Raw genomic sequence first — 22,086 nt, forward strand, 5'->3', positions numbered from 1 at the left:
TGAACACGGGCATATTGTGTGCTTTCAAAAAGTTTCTAGGGCTTCCAGTAATGCTTTCAAAAATGAAGGTAAATGTTGTCATCAGGGCACTGTGTTGGCTTGACGCAGATAAGGATCTTTGTTAAGATAAGAACTGTTTGAATCTTACAAAGTGAGCTTATGAATTTACTGCCTGACAGTGTTTAGAATGTAAAAAGAAGTAAACAGCATGAGTATTGAGACAATCAACCACTTCTGTTTCATTCCTGGATTTAGAAAGATACTGTTGTTAATGTAGTATGTTCAAAGGAGCACATAATTGATTATATACTCGTAGTCTGCCATGTGCATTTTTACATTTCTGCCTGTAGGTAAGCTGAACACCTGGTGACATGGCAGCATGTTTAAAACACTGCTTAGGAAATCCACAGTAACAGCACAGATAACAGGACTTTCAAAAAATGGTTCAGTAATACACAAAACAAATGTTCCTTTAAAGAATTTATTGCCTCCATACGAAGGTATTAGCACAGAGAGAAACGTGATCTATTTACTGTTCCTGGTGGGGATGGCTGGTGGGTGGTGAAAGTTGCAGGGTGCTGTGCTGCTCTGTTCTGCACAGTTCTCCTGTCAGTCTTTCTATCTTTAAAGTTCTCATTTCTTCTGAGAAAGCAGGAAGCTTTTGTCAGCTAGGTGTTGAATAGAGGTTTGATATTTAAGGCAAACTGTTCAGTGCTCTTAGAGATGTTAATGTGGAAAGAAATACAGATACTGCATTTCGAGCCTCAAGAAAGAAAATGTTAAGAACAGTGTACAAAGGTAGAGTGAATATTTTGAGGTGTTAATTCTAACTACAGAGGGAAGAAGCTAGAATTCTGGAGCGGACACTGGAGCTATATTGTAGGATGCAAGGGATGACTCAGCCCATGCTCAGATCATGGTCTTGCCATACTTGTTTACATTAAAGTTCAGTTGCTATTTTAATTCTGCACATTTAGCGGAGAAGAAGGTGAGAGAAAAGCAGAGGGAGAAGAATAAAAGCAAAGGAGGGAGGGTAGATTTTAAAACGCAACAACAACAAAAATACCTGGACCAATCCCTCCTGCTCCGTACGCTGCTCTCTCAGTGGAGGAGCTTGTAATCCTATATTTGCTATATCAAGAGGATTCTTCTATGAGCACAAATTAATAATTTATTCATAGGCTGGAGTCAGCCCGCATTGATTTACTTATGCTGCATTTCTTTTCATTCATAAGCCTTTGCCGGTCCCGAGCTCTCGGAGAGTGACTTGCTGCAGTGCTCCGGCGTGGGAGGAAGCAGCAAACGCGCCTTTATGCACAAGGACGTGCTCCTTACGACTCGATTTAATGTGCGAGCCTGACCGAAGGCCGGGGCTGGCTCCGGGAAGCCGCCGCTGCCGCTCCTGGGCGATGCTCCCTGGGCAGGGACCGCCGCTCTCCTCCCTCCGCCCGCCCGCGCCCGCCCCGGTGCGGCGCCGCGGCCGGGATGCTCCGGTCCCCGCACGGCGCTGAGCTCCGAGCAGCCTTCGCCTCTCCGGGCTGTGTGACAGACAGGTGCTTGCCATGCAGCGGTGCCCTGCCTGAATCGCTCTCCGGTGGGTGTGCACGGCCCCACGCCCCCGCCCCTGCCAGCCCTGCCGAGCCCTCCCAGGCTCAGCCCCCGGCAATGTGCAGCGCTCTCTTCTCGCCTTCCTGGAAGGGCTCAACTACACTTTCAGCTCCTCCAGACTTTCTCTGCTTTTGCCGTGCCCTCCCTCTGGTCCAGCTCCTCCTGTGCCTGCCTCTCTGCCTCGGCGCTATCCCGTTAAAAGGCTGCTGCTCCTGCTCCGCTGAACCAATGCACTGGCTCGCTTGATCTGGGATGAAGGCTGGAGGTTATCGGCGAGGGAAAGGAGAAGTCTAGGCAGCTTTCCATTTGCAAAGTGAGCAGTAATTGCAAGAAGACAGCCTCCCCAGTTGGAATCAATAGTCTGCTTTCTTGCTGCTAAGGGCACTTTGGAGCAGCAGTAGGTCACTGAAGTAACTTCAGCACACTGCTGACTGCGGAGTTGTAAAGAACTACATGCAAGTGGCTGCAGTAGTGCTGGAAAACGCTTTGCTGTTACCAGGGACACAATAGTTTTCAAGTCATTAGAGCTTCGCTTCTTGTCCGCTCCTTCCATTACACAGAGAGGGTCATTCTTTGGAGGAATGAGGATGGAGCTGTGAATTTTTCTTTTCCAGTGTTCCAGTGTCCCCTTCTAGTGGAAGGGGGTAAGAGTGAGGGAAAAGAAGCTTTTAGAAGCAAAACCCCACTGCTGCTGAACTCAGCTTCAGTTGAATTTCCCCAAACCTTTCCAGGCACAGAGAGGCACAATGCCAGAGAAACTGAATCTTCTCCGGGTTTTTGGGGGTTTTTTCCTTATCTTCTGGACAGCTTTTCACACAGCCTTAGTGGATGTGGTTGGATCGGAGCAGCAGATCCCCTTGTCAGTGTAAGTGCTTTCATGCTATTCCTCCCAGGACCATGTTCAAGGATGAGAACTTGGCTGCTCAGGATCTCCTGTTTTTGTATTGCAGATATTTGACTGTTCCAGGGCACCTTTGCTCCTCTGTCAGCTGTGTTTAAAGTGGTTGTCTCCAAGGCGCTTGGCACTACTTTGATTTTATTGTAGGAGCATGTGTTGGTGGAGTATGTGGCCACTGAGTTTTAAGTGCTTGCATTTACTGAAATTGATGCTGTTAACTCTTTCTCATGTGGGAATTTTTCATTCAGAACTGATTTGCCATTTTATCTGCTGTTCTCCTTTCTATGGATATATGTCTTGTTGTGCCACAGCATGTTTCTGTACAAATTAATTCCTTACATCTTAATGCTTCTGGTTAGTAGTTTCATATCAGAGGCCTTACCTTAGCACAGGGTCTAGTTTGTGCTTATACTTGTACAGCTTCACTGATCTTTTGCTGTGCTTAGGATCCTCAGTGAGCTCTCTAATGCAAAATTGCTCGGATCCTTCTGAGTGCAGCTGAAGCTGTTTCAGTCTCTGTTGCTTTCTATGACATGTGTATTACATTTCTTCCTGTCTCATTTTTTTTTCTTCACAGTGTAAAGCTCTGGGCCTCAGCATTTGGTGGAGAGATCAAATCTATTGCAGCCAAATACTCAGGTTCCCAGCTCCTACAGAAGGTAAGGATTTTTTTGGTTGTAATAGAGAAGGTTTTAACAGAGAAAATGGAGGCAGATTTAATTTTTTAAATGAACAGGGAAACCAGTGCTGTACGTGCTTTTGTCCAAGATCTATTTTTGTATTGCATACAAGTCCCTGATGACTCTTTGCATTGCACTGCACTATCTGTGGAGTTCTTGCTTAACCTGATATTTTTCTGTTAGGATGACTTTTTTTTTCCATTGGAAAGTAAACTCCAACACTTATTTCTTGTAGCCTAGGCTCTGCCCAGGTTGCGGGTGTTTAGTCTGGTTGCTGCATTGTGATGATGATGTTTCTGTGCAGAAACAGCTGTTTCTCATGAAAAATGTTAACTTCATTCAAGGGCAGAATTAGTGCATATTGTATTATTTTCAGCCTGGGCTCTATGTACACAATGCGCTGTATCAGGAGAAGGCGGCTGCACTGTTGTTTGTCATCTCTGCAGTTTTTACAATGCCATTATTCCCCCAATCATCTCAACCCAGTGCTGAGATGTATTACATCATTACAGATAAGAGGAATGAACGTGGTTATCTTCTTGCTCAGCTGCACAGCTGGGTAATAAGGTAGTGAAGTATAGGAAAAACTTGAGAAATTGGTATAAGTCTTCATAATTGGGGCAGAGGGTAATGAAAAAGCAGGTTTGAGTATTAGGTATGTATCAAGGACTCTGTTTAATTTAAATATGCAACCTATAGTAAATTTCTGTATTGTGGACAGTTTTTTTTTACAACGGTTGCAAAAAAAGAGAGACTAAGAGGAATATGTTAGATTGAGACTTCTATTTTGGGGCATTTAACATGTGATCCTCAAAATGCAATATGTAAATGAAAAAACATTGAGACATTCACTGATCAAAACCACTCATTCAACCTATATATTAAATTTCTGCTGATTTTTTGTAGACATGATTTTTAGTTTTGAGTAACACTAATTTTATCTTTTGCCTGATTGTGAAGGAAATTATTCCTTGAGCTTGTAGGATTTATTTCAAAAGGCTTATATATGTGTGAAATTATATAACAGTACGTGTAGCAGCTGAAATAAAAAGCTTGTGCTAGCCTTTAAAATGAAAGCAACTGGCTTTAGTAATTACTAAAGACATATGAGTTCTTTAGCAGCTTGTTTTTTCAGATTTGTATACCCAGTACTGTAAAACATGAATTTCACTAAGCGAAAATACAGAGCAATTAAGAACAAAAATATTTGCGGTCTCTTACTGCCTTTCAAGGCCTTTAAATGGCTTCACTTCAAAATGTTGGGCAAACTTTCATTTTATTATGAAAATCTGGACCCTCAATATTTATGATACTTCCAGCTCACATCCTTTAAAGTCTGTGTAGTCTTACATTGTCATTGTTTTTTATGAGCACCTTAAATTCGTAAAGCAGATGGAGCTTTCAGTTTTGATTAGTTTGTAATCAAGTATTATTAAAAAGCTTTGTTTTTTATTATTGATCCATAACAAACAAAGATCTTTATTTAACTTTGGAGCTGTTCCATGTGCAGCCATTTTTGAGCAAAAATGGCTTTAGAAATGAAACCTACCCGGTACTGAGACCAACATTTGCCAGAAGAATATGGGATGTACCGTGTGTGGCAATCGTGCTAAAATCCACAAAGAATCAGTATGGAATCCTTAATCCTCCTTCTCTTCCTCATAGTAGATGCTGCTGTCATCCCTTCTGTAATGTATTTTTTTCCCTCTGAAGTAGCAAGATTGCTTCCTATTGGTGGTTATAATTGTAGGTAATTGGAAGCTATTCATTTTACCTTTTCATCAGCATCCTTTCTGTTTCACTAAGCAGTCTGTGCTCCTGTTTTTGAAGGTGGACAGTGTATGTTCTTTCCAAGCTATTCTTTTTTTTTTCCTTGCTTATATTACTTTTGATTATTTAATGAAAGAGAAAAAAAAACCACGCTGATTTGACAGGTATTTAGAGCATTTTTATTCCTCTGTCACATACTCCATTGGTTTTCTTTTTTTCTTCCTTCTGGTACAATAGTTTTTATAAGATATCAGTTGCTTTTTCTTTTCTTTAGAATTCCAAAATATATCTGTCCATTTAAGCTTGCTGTATCCTGGTGTTAATTGTAGCAAATGAGCCTGGATGACAGATGACTTTAGCATGTACTTTTATATTGTTACAAAGTCTATTTCTTCTGTAAGCTTGTGTGTATAGAAACATACTAAACTTCAAGATCTGCAAGTATTTTCAACATACAAAGTCAGTGACAGAGGTTGTCACAACAGTTAAGGAGGTGATAGCACAGGAGGGCTCTAAGTACAAATGCCTTTTTTCCCACCCCCTCCCTCCCCACTAGCCAGGCATCAAGAATATGTCTGGTATTTACTGTGAGCTCTGGGTGATCAGAATCCATGTCATTTTAAAGTCAAGATTCCACTTTTAGAAGCAGTGAGACTTCTGATATTACCGGAGGAGCCCACATTTCCTGATTATGAATTAAGCATCCTTAAACAAGTGAAGTTATAAAATGTTGCATGATTATGGATCTGGACAGTATAGATTCCTCAACTTTCAACTGCTTTGGAGTGCCATTTAGCTTAATACAGGCTTGCTAAATGAAAAATTAATGTAAAGGTTACTTGATTCATTTTGTCACCACACACAGTGAGTGCTGCTTTCAAAGCGATGCGCTCACAGTCGAGGCGTGATTGACAGTCTCTGCTGCCCAAATGTTTTGCACATTGAGTCATTTGACCCACACTAAAATTTCATTGAGCAAATTAATTCATGTGAGATACTCAGTAAAGAAATTTTTCTGCCAGTTCACCGTTCTGAATATTGATGGAGTTACTGCAGTTCTTAAGGTCTTGCTGTACTGTGAACATCAAGTGCGTGACCAGTACTGGTGTCCTCTTGAGTTTGTAAAAGATGTGTAAGAATATTTTGGTTGGTTTTTGAAAGTATTTTTTTTAATCCACTGCTTCCCATATCTTAATTGAATGTTTCATTATTTTATGTCATTATGATAATCTTATCTAAGTATTTTGTTATGCCTCCTAAAAGTATCTGGGATATATGACTTTTCCCAAAGGTGACTTTAAATGAAATACAGATGCTTTAAATTGCTTGGAAAATAATGGCTTAGTAGGTAATTTCAGAAATTACGATGAGGTTTTAAGCAAAATTAGCACTTAAAAATGTTCAGCTCCTTGTTTTCAAAGAGATGGGACACCATCGAGTGTACAAGAAAACATCCAGAAGCAAACAGGACCATATTATTCCTAATTTGTCCGGTTTCTGGAGGTTTTACAGTTCTCATACAGATTTGGAGAGGCTCCTTGATGCTGTAGACATGTTCATACTCTTCACCTACTTAGCAAATACTACTGGGGCCTCAGAATTAATTTTAATTCTCTCTTAGGTGCTGCTTTTTTTTTTTTCCTTAGACTGTCAAAAGACATCTGCCTTATTTGAATCATGACATTTTCGATTTTTTTTTCTTTTGTAAACACTCTGCACTTAGTGGGTCCTCTACTGAATGTAAGAATGTAGCCCACTGGCAAAGCCAGGCTTCAAATATGGGATGCAAAGCAAGGGTTAGGTGCCAGGAACATATTCACTTCAGCTGCTGCAATTAGAGTTTTGGAAAACAGGCTTTGGGGAATTCTGTTATACAGTAAAGCTCTTAAATCAGTGCAGTGTCTGTTTGTGTGAAAGTGCAGCGTGGTCTATGCTTTCTCAGGCTCCTTTTGATGAGACTACTCTTTTTTAAAAAATATTCTGAGCTTTGATGATTCTTCACTTCCTCCTGAGTCACCAATATTATTTATTGCAAATGTAGGACCAGTTTCCAGGTGAAAATCCCCATAATTTCTTGGCCCTTCCACAACGGTTTGTTCCTGACGAGAAGCTTGTTTAAGGCTCCCTCAGATTTTTCTTATGTAAGGTGTCTGCTGGAGCCCTCAGTGTTATGTAAGCACTGCCTGCCTTGGTCTGAAGCAGGCTGGAGTCTGCATCTGCCTGCTCCTTTCAACAAATCCTTCATTGTGTTGGGAGTTCTCAAATCATTGTTTTCTCAGAGCAGTCAGGAGAGCATTCCTGTTTTTAAAGATGCAGAACTGCATTTTATCTCCCTGGCTAGGATGGGGTGCTGTGTCTTGGTAGTTTCTTGCAACTGTGGAAATGTCAGCACAAAATTAATATAATGAGGTGATTTAGATCAATTAGCATTCAGCTGGTGGATCTGATTCATACAGTACATCTATCTTTAGTTTAAATTGCATAATAGTGACTTAAACTCTTAGGCAAGTTTAGTGCAATCATCTTGACATTAATTGCCTTTTTTTTACTCACCCTTATGTTGGTTTTGGTTTTTGTAGGAGGTTTCTTTGCTCGAGCCACTGCAGCTACTGCTTTGAAGGAAGGGTCAAGTAGGACTGAGACATGCAGGTTAAAGGACAGGCATGGACTGGCTGTTTGGATATCAATTTAAACTTTTGCCAGCTGAGCAATTCTAAAACAGCAAAACCGATAGATTTTTAAAATCAAAAATAGGAAAAAATTATCAATGCAATCTGTAGACATATGGCTGTAAATAAAAAAAAATACAAAAAACCCCATCAAAGGAAATACCACCACCCCCTGCAAAAACCCCCAAACCAACAGCAACAGCCCCCTTCTCCCCACTAACCCAACCTGACACCTACCCCAAAGCCTAAATTCAAAACCCCATCAGCCACGTAAATGGTGTAGAGCTTACCAAAAACTGCATTCAGAGTTAATTCATTGTAATTTGGACTCCTGAAGTCTGGTTAATGTAAAATGTGTCTCCTAGCACTGACTTAAAATCAAACCTTAGGAAATAAAAGAAATATACATCTGAGAATCTTAAAACAGTGTAATTCTGAAGATTAATGCAAACGATGTTTTGGAACTTGCAGAGCTTGAATCTCTATCCCCTCTAATTCCTACACATCTTTGGGCTACATGAATGACAAGATTACTCTCCATGCCAGACTAGATACGGAGCATTTCAGTGTGCTTTGAAGTATTTAATGTCATTTACAAACAAGAAGATGTAAATTCCTCTGGATAGATATTTTAACTTTGCTCGAGAATAAAAAAAACCAAACATATTGTTATTCTACTAATATATTTGGTGGGAAAACCTGGTGGGTTCTATGCTAATTCTCTGGAGCTATGTTGATCTGTAGAGGAGAGAATCAGTCTCACCAAACCTTGAATACTTTTTTTCTCTCTCCATAACAAAAAACCCCTGAAACTTTGCCTTCTTTTTTTGTAATAAAGTTCTGCCTTTTCTGGAGGTATTGGAAAAATTTTCCTCTTCTGTGAAGTTAGAACTGTACCTTGAATGATCTGTGATTTGTACTCTCCTCTCCTGTTTGACTGTTACGGTAGGAAAAATAATTTTTTTGGTGTCGGTAATGGTTTTAAAACGTTGTCAACTGAATATCAAAAATCGTGTTTTAGATTTCACTTGGTCTAAAAGGAAAGCCGTGCTGGATCCATGTTTTTCTTCCTTCAGCGCTCTCTAGCAATGTGATCCTCTTACTTGTATTATTGAAAGCAAAAAGGTTCTATTGTTAGTATGTTAGAGGAATATGAGATGGCTTTAGTAAGTTCATGATACATGCATTACACTTTAAGTAATGTCTTTTAATATGGAAATTATTGAGCAGACAATCCAACTGGAAAACACCAGATCTTGAAAGGAAGAGAATGCTAATTCCCTTGCTTAATGCATTTATGGTTGTTTGTTTTCACATCCTGTATTGGAAAATGCTTACGTTTCAAGGTTAAAGGAGCTGCTCTCCATGCAAATTATCTTGACAGTGAAGGTATGTAGAGCATGAATAGATGCTGTATTGTAGTGGTGATTCACTCTTAAGTAACTGCTAATCAATACACCACACTTTCAAATGTCATTAGTGTTTTGTAGGGGACAGTTTTTTGTTGCTGATAATAAGTACTAACACATTTTACAACACAAATTATGTATTGATAGGGTAGATGGTATTTTAGTTTCTGTAGAAACTTCACTGACAGGTTTTAATGAAACGTAACAATTAATATGTGGTTCTTGTGAAGTTCCATTTTGCTTTTTTCACATATAATTTTTTTTTTGCAAAATTACAGGATTTATGGTCGTGTTTAGCATCTTCCAAGTTAATTTGTGTAAAGCTGAAGTACTTTCTTAGATTGTGTGATCAAATAATTGCAAGATTTGAATTTAAAAAGGAAGTCTTTGCAAAATCACTTGAAATTATAGTTTGAAAGAAGTTGGTAAGGGTCTTGGTAGCTTTTCAGAAGTGATTAATTCCAGAGACAGATAATTAGTGGAGATATCCTGCCCTCAGGTCTCCCAGGACTTTCCAGGTGAAGTTACCCATGTAATAAATGATAACCAGTACACTGGTTTTAAAGACAATAAGACAAGACATGAGGGGGTTGTGAGTGCTCAAGACACTCCTTCACATGAGAGTGAACAGATTCTGCATCCAGAACATCAAAAAAGAGCAATAAATATTTGTTCTCCATATCCATGGTAGATGTACAAGAATTGATCTTTTAACACAAGAATTAATTTTTTGTTACTATCTATTTATTTATTTAATTTTTCTTTTTTTTACTGAGAGAAAACCCTAGAAATGTGTGGAACTCTTGCAGGTTGGCTGTTCAGAACAGGTTCCTGGCTATTATATAGACTTTGTGAACTGCTTTATGTTAGGAAGACGAGCTACATCCTTTATTCTGGACTATCATCAATAAGTGTAATTGTATTTCTTCTTTGATTTCTATCTATGTGCTATTAATCTTTGTGTCTCTATCTCCTTAAGGCGCGTAGCTGGTGTGTCCTTCATTTTCAGAGCAGAAACAGATTATAAACGCAGTTGCCACTGCTGTCCAGGGTAGCCAGGTAGCCAGGCTGGATGAAGACTTGCTGCTTTTCCCCTCCCTTTTTAAGCACACAAACAAATGATCTTTATAAAATATATTTTACTATAGAGGAATAAACATGTCAGCTATAATAGACTAAACTTGCTGGAAAAAGATTTAGGCTGCTCAGCTCTTCCCTTGTTGGGCTTCAGATCTGACAACCACATGAAAAGATATCAGCAGGGTGAGCTTTTCAAGGTGTTCCAATGTGTTCTGGTGTTAAATGAAACTATGAAGTACATGATGGAACTTCAGTGGGGCTTGTAAGACCCTGGGATGCCCCGGAGAGAAAGAAGAAAATGATCAGATGTAAACTCCTGGTTGATTTCTTATGAACTTGCCACATCTTGTAGTGCTTTGTTATGAACAATTAATACTTGTTAAATTTTCCTGAAGCATTTCTTGCATTGAAGTTTTGCTTCTTTAGGTGAAGCCTGGTTGGTTGGTTGGAGTCTTCAAAGCATATATGTTCTTGTAGTCATTTTTCATCAAAAGAGTTTCACAAGTGATTTCTTCTAATCATATTTTCTGTCTGTCAATATTTCTGAAAGAACTATAAACAGTTAAATCAATGCATTTCACTGAGGTGATCAAAAAAATTTATAAAATCTTAGGATGTGTTTTTGTTGAAGTACCTGCTCTTACACGTGTATTTTGCTTTTACTTTTCTTGACACATTTTATTGTTGTCTTTGTTTCTCTCCCTGTTTCTTTCTGAACGACCTTATTTATCTTTCATTTTAATCTTTCTGATTTTAAACGGGCATATTTTCTAGAGAGAAATGTTTTCTTCTGAGTCCGATGCCAACTGTTTTGCGTAAATAATTTTATAGTACAGGAGGCACTTAGAGATAGTTATTTCTATTTATCCTTCTAGACTGAGATCTTAGAGCACCAAAGTTAAGGAAGTAAAAGATAAAGGAAAAAATTGTTCTCAGATCCATTAACAAACCAAACTATCAGGTGGCCTAATCTGCATCATAAGACTGGGGATATAAAGTGAGAAGTGTGTGTGTATAATTCATTTAGAATATCAGGGCTTAATGCGTGGATGCTATGGATTGTTGATGAGTAAATTTTCTCAAATGTATGGCTGACAATAATTTTCTTGAACCATTCCTCTTAGTTTTTAGGAAAGGGTGGAAGAGCTTCTAATAGTCTCATAAAATGTTTTTCCTCAGTGCTCTCAAAACGTGGATTTGACAGACTTCCCTGAATTTTGTGCAGGTGATGGATTATATGTCCTGTTGATACCATTCCTCTACAATGTGCAAGTTGAGTAGATTTCTTTTGCTTAATGTTGCTCTGAATATAGTGATACTGAATTAAAAAATTCTAATTATACTCTAAGAATTGAGACTTTTGCGTTTGACACTAATATCTCCACAAAGCTGGTTCTGAAAACCAACACTTGTCACCCCCGCTATTCAAAGTCTTCCTGTCTTCCACTGTGGAACCCAGTTTTTCATTATGTCTGGACTAATAGAATAATTAATTCTGGAAGAGGATTTAGCAGGTCTTTTAACTCAGATTCCTGTTCAAAGTGGGGTCAAAGCTAAAATCAGTGCAGATTTCTTGGGTCTTTGAATCTGATCTTCAAAACCTTCAAGGACAACAGTACCACAACCTCTTTGGTTCCAATGCTTGTCTCTAGTCTGGACAAGAACTTACTTGGAATGGAACTTCCCATTTTGATTTGGCTGCTGTGTGTCACTTCCACCTCCCTAAATATTGCTGGTTCATCATTTTCATAATGTGCTGGAAGGCATGGAAAGGCACAGCACTTTGTCATGACAGGCATTTCTGAGGCCCCGGTCAGAGACAACATTGTGGAGTTTTTTTATTTGTTTCATCGGGTCTCAACACTTTTTCTAACCTATTATTTTAAAATAATAGGTTAAGTTCTCAGTAGCTTTATGGGCTCTTAAACTGAGCTCTCTGCTGTTTGATATTCAGGTGGGCTTTTTACCACTCACAATAGGAATATGTAACCATTCTCATAATTATGAAGTCTCAAGGGTGATTTCCACTTAGCTGATTGCATGAATAGGAGAAGACTTTTTAATTTGTGGTGGTAACACAGGAATTTATTTTCTAATCTAGGGCTAAGACAAGCCATTTAGTTCCCAGTTGCTTTATTAGCCATTTCTTCACCCATCTTTATCCCCCCCCCCCCCAGTATCTTAAGTGAACTTAGTGTTGTACAGAAAGAGCCTGTCAGCTGGCGAAAGGTTTTATGTCTTATTGTCTATTTTTACTTTATTCTACAGTAGTTGTCAAGGGATTTCTTTGTGCTTTTATACACAAACAAGGATTTGACTTGCTTTCCTAAAAAGTGGGATTCAAAATTATGCAGTCATAATATCTGTAGCCTGTTAGGTAATAGCACAGTGAAAATGCTGTTTGGAATGCATGATTATGAAAACTCTGGTCAGGGCCCCAGCATACAGTGTTCTCATTGTTCCTCCAGGTCCCATTTCAATACTTGGCTATTCAATATACTTTGAAGATTTTGTGTCAAGCTATCTGAAATAGCTAACTTTAAAAACACATACACAAAAAAATCTACATACTATGGGTATTAAAATTTGATGTGTTGGGAACACATCACTGATCACAAAATTTGATAATTATCTTCTAAAGTAACAAAGCTTCAGAGATAAAAAGCAGGAACATTCAAAATTTGGCTTTACCTTGAAGCTAAATGTCTATCATCTCCTGACAGCTGTATGAAACGTATGAATACAGAGCTGTTTGGACATGATGCTATCATATTACATTAATAGCAATTTTCACTGATAATGAAAACTGGTAGGAGGCTAAGAGCAAAGATTTAGATTATGACTTGCAGCCACTGACTATCTGCATCCAGCAGATTTATCACCCCCTACGCATTGTGCCTTTTATAATGTTTTCTGCCGTTTCTTCATCAAAGTACAACAAGAAACATATTATAGATGGCATGAAACAGAAAAAAAATCTGGGTACTCACTTCACATTTCAAACACATACTCATTACAAACGGCAGTGCAGTTTTACGGCAAAAGTAGGGATAAATTCTGGCATCCCCATGAAAGCTTTGTGAGGGAGAGGAGTGTGAATGAAAGAAAACTGGAGAATTTCTGTTGGTCAGCTCTACTTTTCTATGTATAGATATATCTGGCTTTTATCCTGAGGCTGCGATAACCATTTCCTCATGGTTTTCTTAAGTCCTTTAATCTTGGTGGGCCAAAACTCAAAGCAGTCCTTAAGCACAATGCCAATTTAACCTGTAATGACACAGACGAGTCTGGTGCACACAGAGTTCTAGAAATCTTACATTGAAAATTAAAACTGCAAATGAAACTCTCTCCTCTCCCAAACTGGGGGCATATTTTCCTATTTTTCTATGTAATATGGGCCTAGTAATACTTCCTTTTCCCTCAATTTTTAAAACTTTGAATCAGAATTAGGGGCAATGCTTCATTATAAAAAGTTTAGCATATAGAGAGAATTGGCTGGTGAAGAACACCCTTAGCATATGGATATGGAAAAAGAGGGAAGTGGAGTGGAATGGATCAGCTCTGAGAGCTATGAGGCATTAATTTTAACATACTATTTAAATATAATTTCTAGCTCTACGGAAAAATAAATGGTTTCCTGTAACTATAGCCCTGAATAACTATAAAATTGACAAAAACTCTCTTATTACCGTTGTTGGTATTTGGTGTCTGTAGCTGGCAATAAATCTCCACATGGCATTGCACTGGCAAGTGAGATTGCACCCTTTTTTGTCAGAGGATGAATCCCTGCTGTGATTTGAATACAAGGTGATATGCTCTGCTGATATCAGAAAGTAATTTGCAAATTTGCAAACCTTTTCTTCTCTCCCTTATAATTTTTTCGACACTGGTATTTTTTTTTATTATCCATTTACCACATAACTACAGTTCTGCACTACTTTTCCCTGTCTAGATCCTTCAGACTTTTTTTGACCTACTCTGTTTTTCTTCCAAGTAAGATCCAACAAACAAGACTCTCATTGGAATCAAATTCACAATTGTTAAATGCAGCTAAATTGGGAATTGAGCAATTTTACTTATCATTTTATGAGTGTCGGATTATTTCTGTCTACATTTCAATTACCATCAAATTTTATTTTCACGTGTTTTTTGTCACTCTGTCCTTCTCTTTACTCCCCACTTGTTTACAGCCATTGCTTTTTTCCTTTGGAAATTTTTGCCATTATTGTAATTTTTCTCTTCCTTTAGCAGCTGTAATCATAATGCTGCAGTAAGGATCCGGTCACCTGAGAAAATGATGCAGAAATAAAACGAGTAATAGCTTAGTAATGCTTTCATACCTAAGAATGGGGAAAGGATTTGCAAATACAGCTGTTTTTCTTAAAATCTTTTCAGTAAATTACGGTGCATGAACCCTTAAACTGAAGAATAAATAGATTAGGATCTATTAGTGCACTTTATACCTTGTGAATGTCATTGGAAAGAGAGGGTGGTTATTTCCCCAGTCACAGCTAATATACTTTGTTGTGCCTTGGATGGCATGAGCAGGGGGTGGGAGGGCCAGAATTCCCTCCAAAACCAAAGGGAAATTCTGTCACGGAGGGGGAGGCAAGTTTTGCAGAAAGGAGTCAGCATCAGGAAGCTACTGCAGGCTCAAAGAGCTGCTAAAGGTGAGAACAGGGACACATAAAGGTAGCAAAATGAAGAGGAATAGAACACATTGGGAGCAAAGAAGCAGGATGACTGAAGAATGTTAGTTTTTTCTCTGTATTTTAAGACAATTGGAGAAGAAATAAATTTGTATGAAATGCAGGCAATATCTGTATTCTGGTGATTATTTTTGACAAATCTATTAAATAAATAACATATTAAAGTATATAAGTCATAGAAGGTCAAGCCTACTTTTTTTGAGTGCACGAGTATCACATGATTTAAAACTTCAGCCAAGAACTAAAAATGAGAAGAAATTATATGCTAAGAAATGTAAATTTCAAGTCAGGAAAAGCATCTGAAATTAAACTGGATTTTGTAATGACGTAATTCTGACTTTTGTATTTTGCTTCTCCAATGCTTAAAATTGGAATGCTTAAACATTTTCGAAAATCTGTAGATTGCTTTGCCAAAGTCCTTTATTGTGTACAACCCCAGTGTAACAGGAATATAGGTCAGCCACATTCATAAATTGGCACTGCTCCTGTCTAGTCCACCTTAAGCATGTTATTAATGTAGATATATATTTTTTTCACTAGAACTTCCTCAGCATTGCAAGATGTCTAGGGAGTTTTGTCTGAAAAAAGAATGGCAGAGCACAGCATTATAGGAAGGATTGAGACCTATACTTGTGTTGGAATAATTCAAACCTTAGTGTATAGTATCATTTATGTAGACCATATTAGTCTGATTGCATGCTGCTTATTTATCTTGGTTTATAAATATACAGGAGTCAAATTACCGAAAGCTCTAATTATTCTGAACATAATTTGTCAGACAAAACCAGCTGCTAACTCAGCTCTTCTCAAGAATCTTCAGTAAAATGCACAACCTAAATAATAATGTCTTGAAAAATACAGAATTCCCATTCCTCACACAAATCCTCTCTGCCTGTTGGGTACCTTCACCTCCAGAGTCTAGTAGAAACCTGTTTTTTCTTGATGTGACTGAAAGGACAAGAAATCCAGGCAGACTGTACTGTGGCTTGCATCGCTTGGACTTTACAGCAAATTTTTCAACATTATTTAACCTGTAAGTTGGGCAGAGATGATTCTTTCCCATCTTGGCTGAAATGTTGGTACATTCATTGCCTAGTAAAGCCATTAAGCTGAATTAAATAATACTCCTGCTTTCAAAGCCTTTAAAAAACCTACAGTTCTAGTTTGCCCCTGACCTGGTGATTAACCTTATGCAATTCAGTTCTGAAATGTCTTCTTCCATGTGTATAAAGATGTGGAAAGTCCTCCTTTCTGTCTGCAGTTTAAAAACCTTTTGCTGGTAACTTCTGTGCAATATTTACTTCTGTGGGGTGTGTTTTAATAGATATGGTATTCTTTGTTTTGTAAGTTGGGTGGCTTTTTAAAATAAAAAGGGTCAAACATCACAAGTAGATATGGATGAATGATTGATCTAGTTGGCTGAACAGGTCAATTATCTGTAACTTCGCATATATAGCAATGCTGTCAAAAAAAAGAGAACCATCTATATGGCATTTTTAGCATCTGTTTCCAAAGGCTTAGGAGCTTGAATGAAAACAAGGCGTGAGCAGGATTAATGTCATTATTTCAGTCTCATTTGGAAGTAAACTGATTACCATAACATTTGAATGCACACCAGTTCAGGGTCGATTGAGGCCAATGCAGATGGGAGTCACTTCTCTTTATGTGAGTGACACCCCTGCAGCAGTCTTGTGCCTGAAGTAAGGTTGTTTTTGGGTAGCTTTTAATGAAAAGTTCCTGTCTAAAGTGTTGCGTACCTCAATTATTGTCAAAGAATAGCAGATTCTCTGTTGAGGGTCAAGGGCTAAAATCCACACTGCTGATGAGAAATGATATAAAGAAGAAAAGTGAAGAAAAGAATGGTTGTTGACTGGCAGGTAGTTAAGACAGAAAAAAATTTCAACATGTATCTAGGATATACGAGCAGGCCTGCATCTACTGTGACTGTATGCTGCATTCCAAGCCTTTGAACCAGTTCTAGGAATGCTGAATTTTGTATAAACTGTAAAAGGATTGGATCTTAAATCTGGTAGTTTTCTTTTATATTCACAATAGTCATACACAATAATGAGACTGTTATCTGTGATGGAACTATTCTCTTGGAAAAGAGGTGGAGAATGTTTGAAGGGGCAATGTTCTACAGACTAGAAAAACATTATGGTTTAAATATGAAGAGTAATTATAAATCTTCTTGATAGCTTCTCATTAAGTCGAGCTGTAATTTATTTCACTGCAAAATATGTACTTTGCTGATTTCTACTTTTTCTCCTTGGTGGGTGGGAGGTTAGAATTGAAAGATGGCTTTTGTTTCCTTGTTTAATGGCCCAAAAGGAAAAGTGACTGGACTAGCATCCTATTTCTTGTAGGGGAACAATAAAATGAGATTCTCTCACCTACTGATTTCAAAATATGTACTTCTTAATTCTTCTGTTCGTTGCCTCCCACAGGAGCTGGCGATCCTTCTGTGACACCAACTCTTCTCTGTCCTTGTGTCACGTAAAAGGAATTGTTTTTTTCGCTTTTTAATGAGTGGCTTGATATACAAGCTTTTCTTTGTACAATAACTTTTGCCTTAAGCATTTAGTTCTATTCTCCTTTCTAATACATTTAATTTCCTCCCCCCCACAATCCTCTGTCCTTGCTTCAGACTTCTGATATTATTTGATAATTGGCTTTTTCGTAATACAGTTTATTTAATCCTGTTTTCTGATTTACTCCTGTGTATTAACTTAAATTTTTTAATATACATGCACATACAGTAAAGCTGTTAGTACCTTCTCAACTCTTGGAAACACCCCAACACCTATCTGAAGAAATATAAAAGCTAACCTTGATGTACGTAAAATCCCTGTGGGTGTGGTGACTCCACCATTTTCCTGAGCAGCCTCTGCCAATACTTGACCACCCTTTTAGTGATAAATTTTTTTCCTAATATCCAATCTAAACCTCCCTTGGTGCAATTTGAGGCTGTTTTTCCCCTATCACCTGTTAATATGGATCTCTCTGTCTCTGCCCGTGTCATTCAGCCTCCAAAATGCCCCTTGGTTTTGACTACATTTAGTCTAGAACTTCTTGGTTGTAGGTTGTGATTTTGTCTGGAAAGTGCAAATTTTTCTCTGCTTGTTCATTGTGCATGAAACAGCTCAAGGTCATGATTTGCTATAGTTGCAGAAAGAAACTGATCTAGTTGGCTATTTTTTAATGGCAACCACCCTCATTTAAAGGGAGAGACACTCTTTATAGAATTTTACAACTGCAGGCTAAATACTGTGCTAGAAAGGGGTAACAATAGCATTTGTGTAGTTTTATGTTTCTTTTTTGATTGCATGTTTAAAATTCCTGTTCCATCTTTTTTCACTCATTGCTGTTGATAGATTTTACAGGATATGTTCTATGTATATATACATAGCCATATGCCATCCTTCAAAAACAAAACTCCCCAAAATCTGGGAGAATGTTGCATTACATTTGACTGTATTATGTAGCTGTATGAACCATTATAAGGTTTGGTAAAAAAAGATATAGAGCTATTTGAATACACCTTATTGTCTGAAATGGTGAAATTTATCACTAATGAGTTATATTTTGTGTTGTCTATTCTTCGTTTACTCTGTCTAAATAGTCCTTAAAATCATATAGTAAAATTGTGATACGATTCCAAGTCTGGATAAGGTTTCCAGGGTAAAAAATTTTATTTTTTATAACATGATAATGTAGGAGAACAAGAAAAAAAAGGCTGAAAAGGAAAAAACCACCTGTACAGGTGCCCTCCCCCTCCACGTATTCATTATACATTCAAGGATTGTTCTACCTGTGCAGAGATAAAAATACCCAAGCACTGCAGCAAGATGTTGTATTGCAGGTGGTGTTTGTCCAGGCATGAAAAAACCTTTCCTTACTCTGGTTTTCTGAAATGTGGAGAAATTGTGAACAGAGACTTACTTTGTTGTGCTACATAAGTATTGAGAGTTGTTTATTATGAATTAGAGAGGTATAGGAGGAAGACAGTAGGTGAAGTTGGATACCATTGTTCATTGTCCTAACAAGTCAAGTCTCTTGTCTGGTGTTCTAAGAGCAGGATTTAATTGCTGTTTGGTGTTTTTTTTTTTTTTTCTTTTTCTTTTCTTTTCTTGGTAAGGTACTGTCTGGATTCTTCCTTGACCTTTTAAAGCGACAAATCCTTTCCATATAAAAGTATCCTTTGCAATTTCCTTACCATAAAGTTATTTCATGCTTGTAAATGAAAAATAGAAAGAACGAGAGTTAAAAAATAAAAAATACTCCCAAGGACATCTGATTTGCCCACAGCATGCTGTGAATGGCATCTTAGCTTTACTTAGTTAGTTTTGGTGTATGTTTCTTTTGTTTGAGGTTTATTTTTGTTTTTTTACCCGAGGTTTTATACGCTGTTGGACAAAGTGGGGATTTGGAACTTAAACCATGTACATCCAGTCCCATGTAGAAGCAGTGCTTGGCTACTGTCTATGGAACTGCATAGCCCAGAGCTGCTGCTATGTCAGGTGTTCAGGAATAAAAAGCAGTAAAAAATTAAAATCCTAAACCCAGTTTTTAGTATATTTTGGGGGAGGATGGGGTACAGGCATAAAAAGTTCTCACTTTGTTTGGTGTGGTTAAACAAATCCAAAGTAAACTAGAAAATTGTTGAGGAAACTTGACTTGTGGAATCATCTTAATACTAAGGTTGGGTGTGTAGCTGGCACCAGAGGGAAAACAGTGGAAAAGAAAAGAGCTGGAGATGAAGGAGTTTGTAGGTTGGCCTGGGAGCCAGGTGTAGAGGCAGGTGTGTCATGGTGACCATGTCTTGCCCCAAATCTGCTGAGCTGCCTTCTGAGGAGTCTTTGCCCTAAATGCTTTTGAAACAGAATACAAAGCAACCGCTCAAAAGGAAGTAATTTTTGATTAAAACGTTAATAAAATTAAGATTAAAGTTTTAATCAAAGGGGGATTTTTAAATTATGTATCCCGTATTTTTTTGATGTGTGCTGGCTATTGTGTGTCAGACACAAAGACAAACGTGCTTCTGAAGGTCACTGTTGCTTGGGTGCTCATTTCCTCAGCTTTTCTGTTCTGGAACTGGGAATGGTAGCACAGTTAGGCAACAGTAGGTGTGTATCCCTTTGTCTAGGCATAGTTCAGTCCTTTTTTTTTCTTTCTCTCACCAAAGGTAAATGTATTCCTCTTGTAAACAATTGGCTTTTAGTTAGTTGGCTGATACTAAAAGATAAACTGCAAAAGTTCCAGAGGGTTTTAAGTCACACTGGGAATCTTAGTTGTACTGGCTAATAGTCCCAGCAAGGAATCTTTGGGGTACAGCCATACTTTGTCTATGAGCAGATCCTTACCTGGACTTCAATAAGTTTAACTCTTCAATCCTGATGACAAACCCCTTTCCCCCCACCACCCACTTCAGCCCTGCTGCTTTGTGGGTGAGCTGCCTGAAAAGTTCCTGTATTCAGATTCCACTTTCTTATGTGTTTCCCTGCTCAGCCTTTCTCATCTGGTTGGAATAATAAGCAATAGATTGTTATCAACAAACAAACTAGAGCAATTGCAAAAAGGCAAAATATTGCACTGTACAGTCTGATCAAAAATTAATTTTCTACCATTTTATTAATCTGCTTTGGTTGCTGAGGGTAATTTGTTCTCCTCCTCCAACTAAGAGGATGCAAATTTTTAGGCAAATGATTCCATCCTTCAGAAGGTTCTCTTTAACCACTGCCATGTGCAAGCCAGAATTTTTATGTGATTTATCTCAACTTTTAAAAATAAACCCTTCAGCATTCCTGCAGTTACCTAAACATTTTGTATCTATGACATAAGCTTTCTTTAAAAATTTATTGTCCTGTTTCACACAATAAACTTGGTCAACACAGAAAAAAACAAATCTCATTAAACTCTCTTATCTTTCTGGGATTTATTAGCATTTGGCAGAATTAAAAAACCTTGAGGATATTCAGTTAAGCTTTGGCTCTTTGTATGCTTCTGTCCTCAGGAGTGCTCAGCCTAACGTGGGGATTTTCCAGTTCCCTCTCATTTCATGTGTTATGGGTACTTTATTTCATCAAGTCAGGAGAAGCGTTTTAATCTCCTGACACTCTGCCACGAGGCAAGGTGTTTCAAGGAAATGTTACCTGTTACACTGCTGCAGCAGACAAAAAAATAAATCATACGGGATCCATAATAAGATTTTATTAGCTTGACCTATTTAGTAGCTTTTCCTCTTTTTTGTGACAATTTCTGTAATAGAGATCAGGAGAAGTGTCAGTTTTTCACTGTGAAAATGGTAAAGCAATTACACACAGCTCTAAGGCATTGTATTTTGAAGTTTTATGTTTAATGCGAGACTTTCTTCTAAGCTTAAAAAATGGGACGGAATTTCAGAAGTGTTTTGATAATAGTCTGGGATTCTTCTGTGGAACTTTTTTCTTGCGTTTACTGTTTTTTGTCACAGGATGGCAGCATGAGTAAGACCCTAAGAAGGTATAGCAGGGAGTCGTTTTTGATGCGTTTTAGAGATTTCTACAGGGTTAGATTTGCTGTCCTTCAAAAAGAGATATCAGCTATAATTTTTCATCCTAAAGACTGATTAAGTTTGCAGTGCTAGTGCATCATCTTATGAGCTGGAGGGCAAATTATGAAGAGATGAAGTGGATAAGCTTTTCATTGGAAAGAAGAAGTTTCCATTCAGATCAGGCTTTTGAATAGTATAGACTTTTATATATTGGCCTTTTATTTTCCAAATAAGAATCCAGGGTTCATTTTTAGCATGCTTGTATATGACTTGGAAATTTTTTCTTTTTTGTCACCAGACTGACAACTTCTGGTTTGTCAGATTATTTCGCAAAACACATACTTGAGGCTGAATCAGCTGCCTGGATCCCTAAACCCTGATGCATCTTAGCCATTAGAACTTTGTAGGCCAAACCCCATTTTTAAAATGAGTTATTCGATCATTGTTTTAACCAGGTCCTGGGGAAGATCTTTCACAAAATGACTGGTTTTGCAAGACACCTACTACTACTAGACATCCCCCTGTCAAGTGCAGTGGTTGTGTATCAAATATCTCATCAGGAAAAGTACCTGTTTTTCAGATTAAGTGGTTCTTGAACATGTACGTGTGTTCTGATTTGTACAAAATTATGAGTTGATTTTTCTTGCCATGCATTGCCTTTATCCTCAAAACTATTTGCTTAACAATGGAGAATATAAAAGGAGGAAACCCAACTTCTATTTGTGACCTAA

General features: G+C 37.9%; 1 protein-coding gene across 2 annotated transcripts in view; it reads left to right on the forward strand.

Annotated features, from left to right (window-relative positions):
- The first annotated feature begins 1,565 nt into the window (after nucleotides 1-1,565).
- CACNA2D3 (calcium voltage-gated channel auxiliary subunit alpha2delta 3) overlaps nucleotides 1,566-22,086 on the forward strand; it is a 394,699-nt gene continuing 374,178 nt past the window's right edge. The window contains exons 1-2 of one of the 2 annotated variants that reach the window (XM_066195341.1): nucleotides 1,566-2,473; nucleotides 3,084-3,165. In XM_066195341.1, the coding sequence (XP_066051438.1) occupies nucleotides 2,355-2,473; nucleotides 3,084-3,165 (201 nt within the window). In that variant the 5' untranslated portion in view covers nucleotides 1,566-2,354. The remainder of the gene's footprint in view (nucleotides 2,474-3,083; nucleotides 3,166-22,086) is intronic. The other variant, XM_066195342.1, reaches the window with a different exon arrangement.

This window comes from Chamaea fasciata, unplaced genomic scaffold (assembly GCF_029207755.1).
Source record: "Chamaea fasciata isolate MVZ Bird 193981 ecotype frontalis unplaced genomic scaffold, bChaFas1.0.hap1 SCAF_13, whole genome shotgun sequence".
Taxonomy (NCBI): domain Eukaryota; kingdom Metazoa; phylum Chordata; class Aves; order Passeriformes; family Sylviidae; genus Chamaea; species Chamaea fasciata.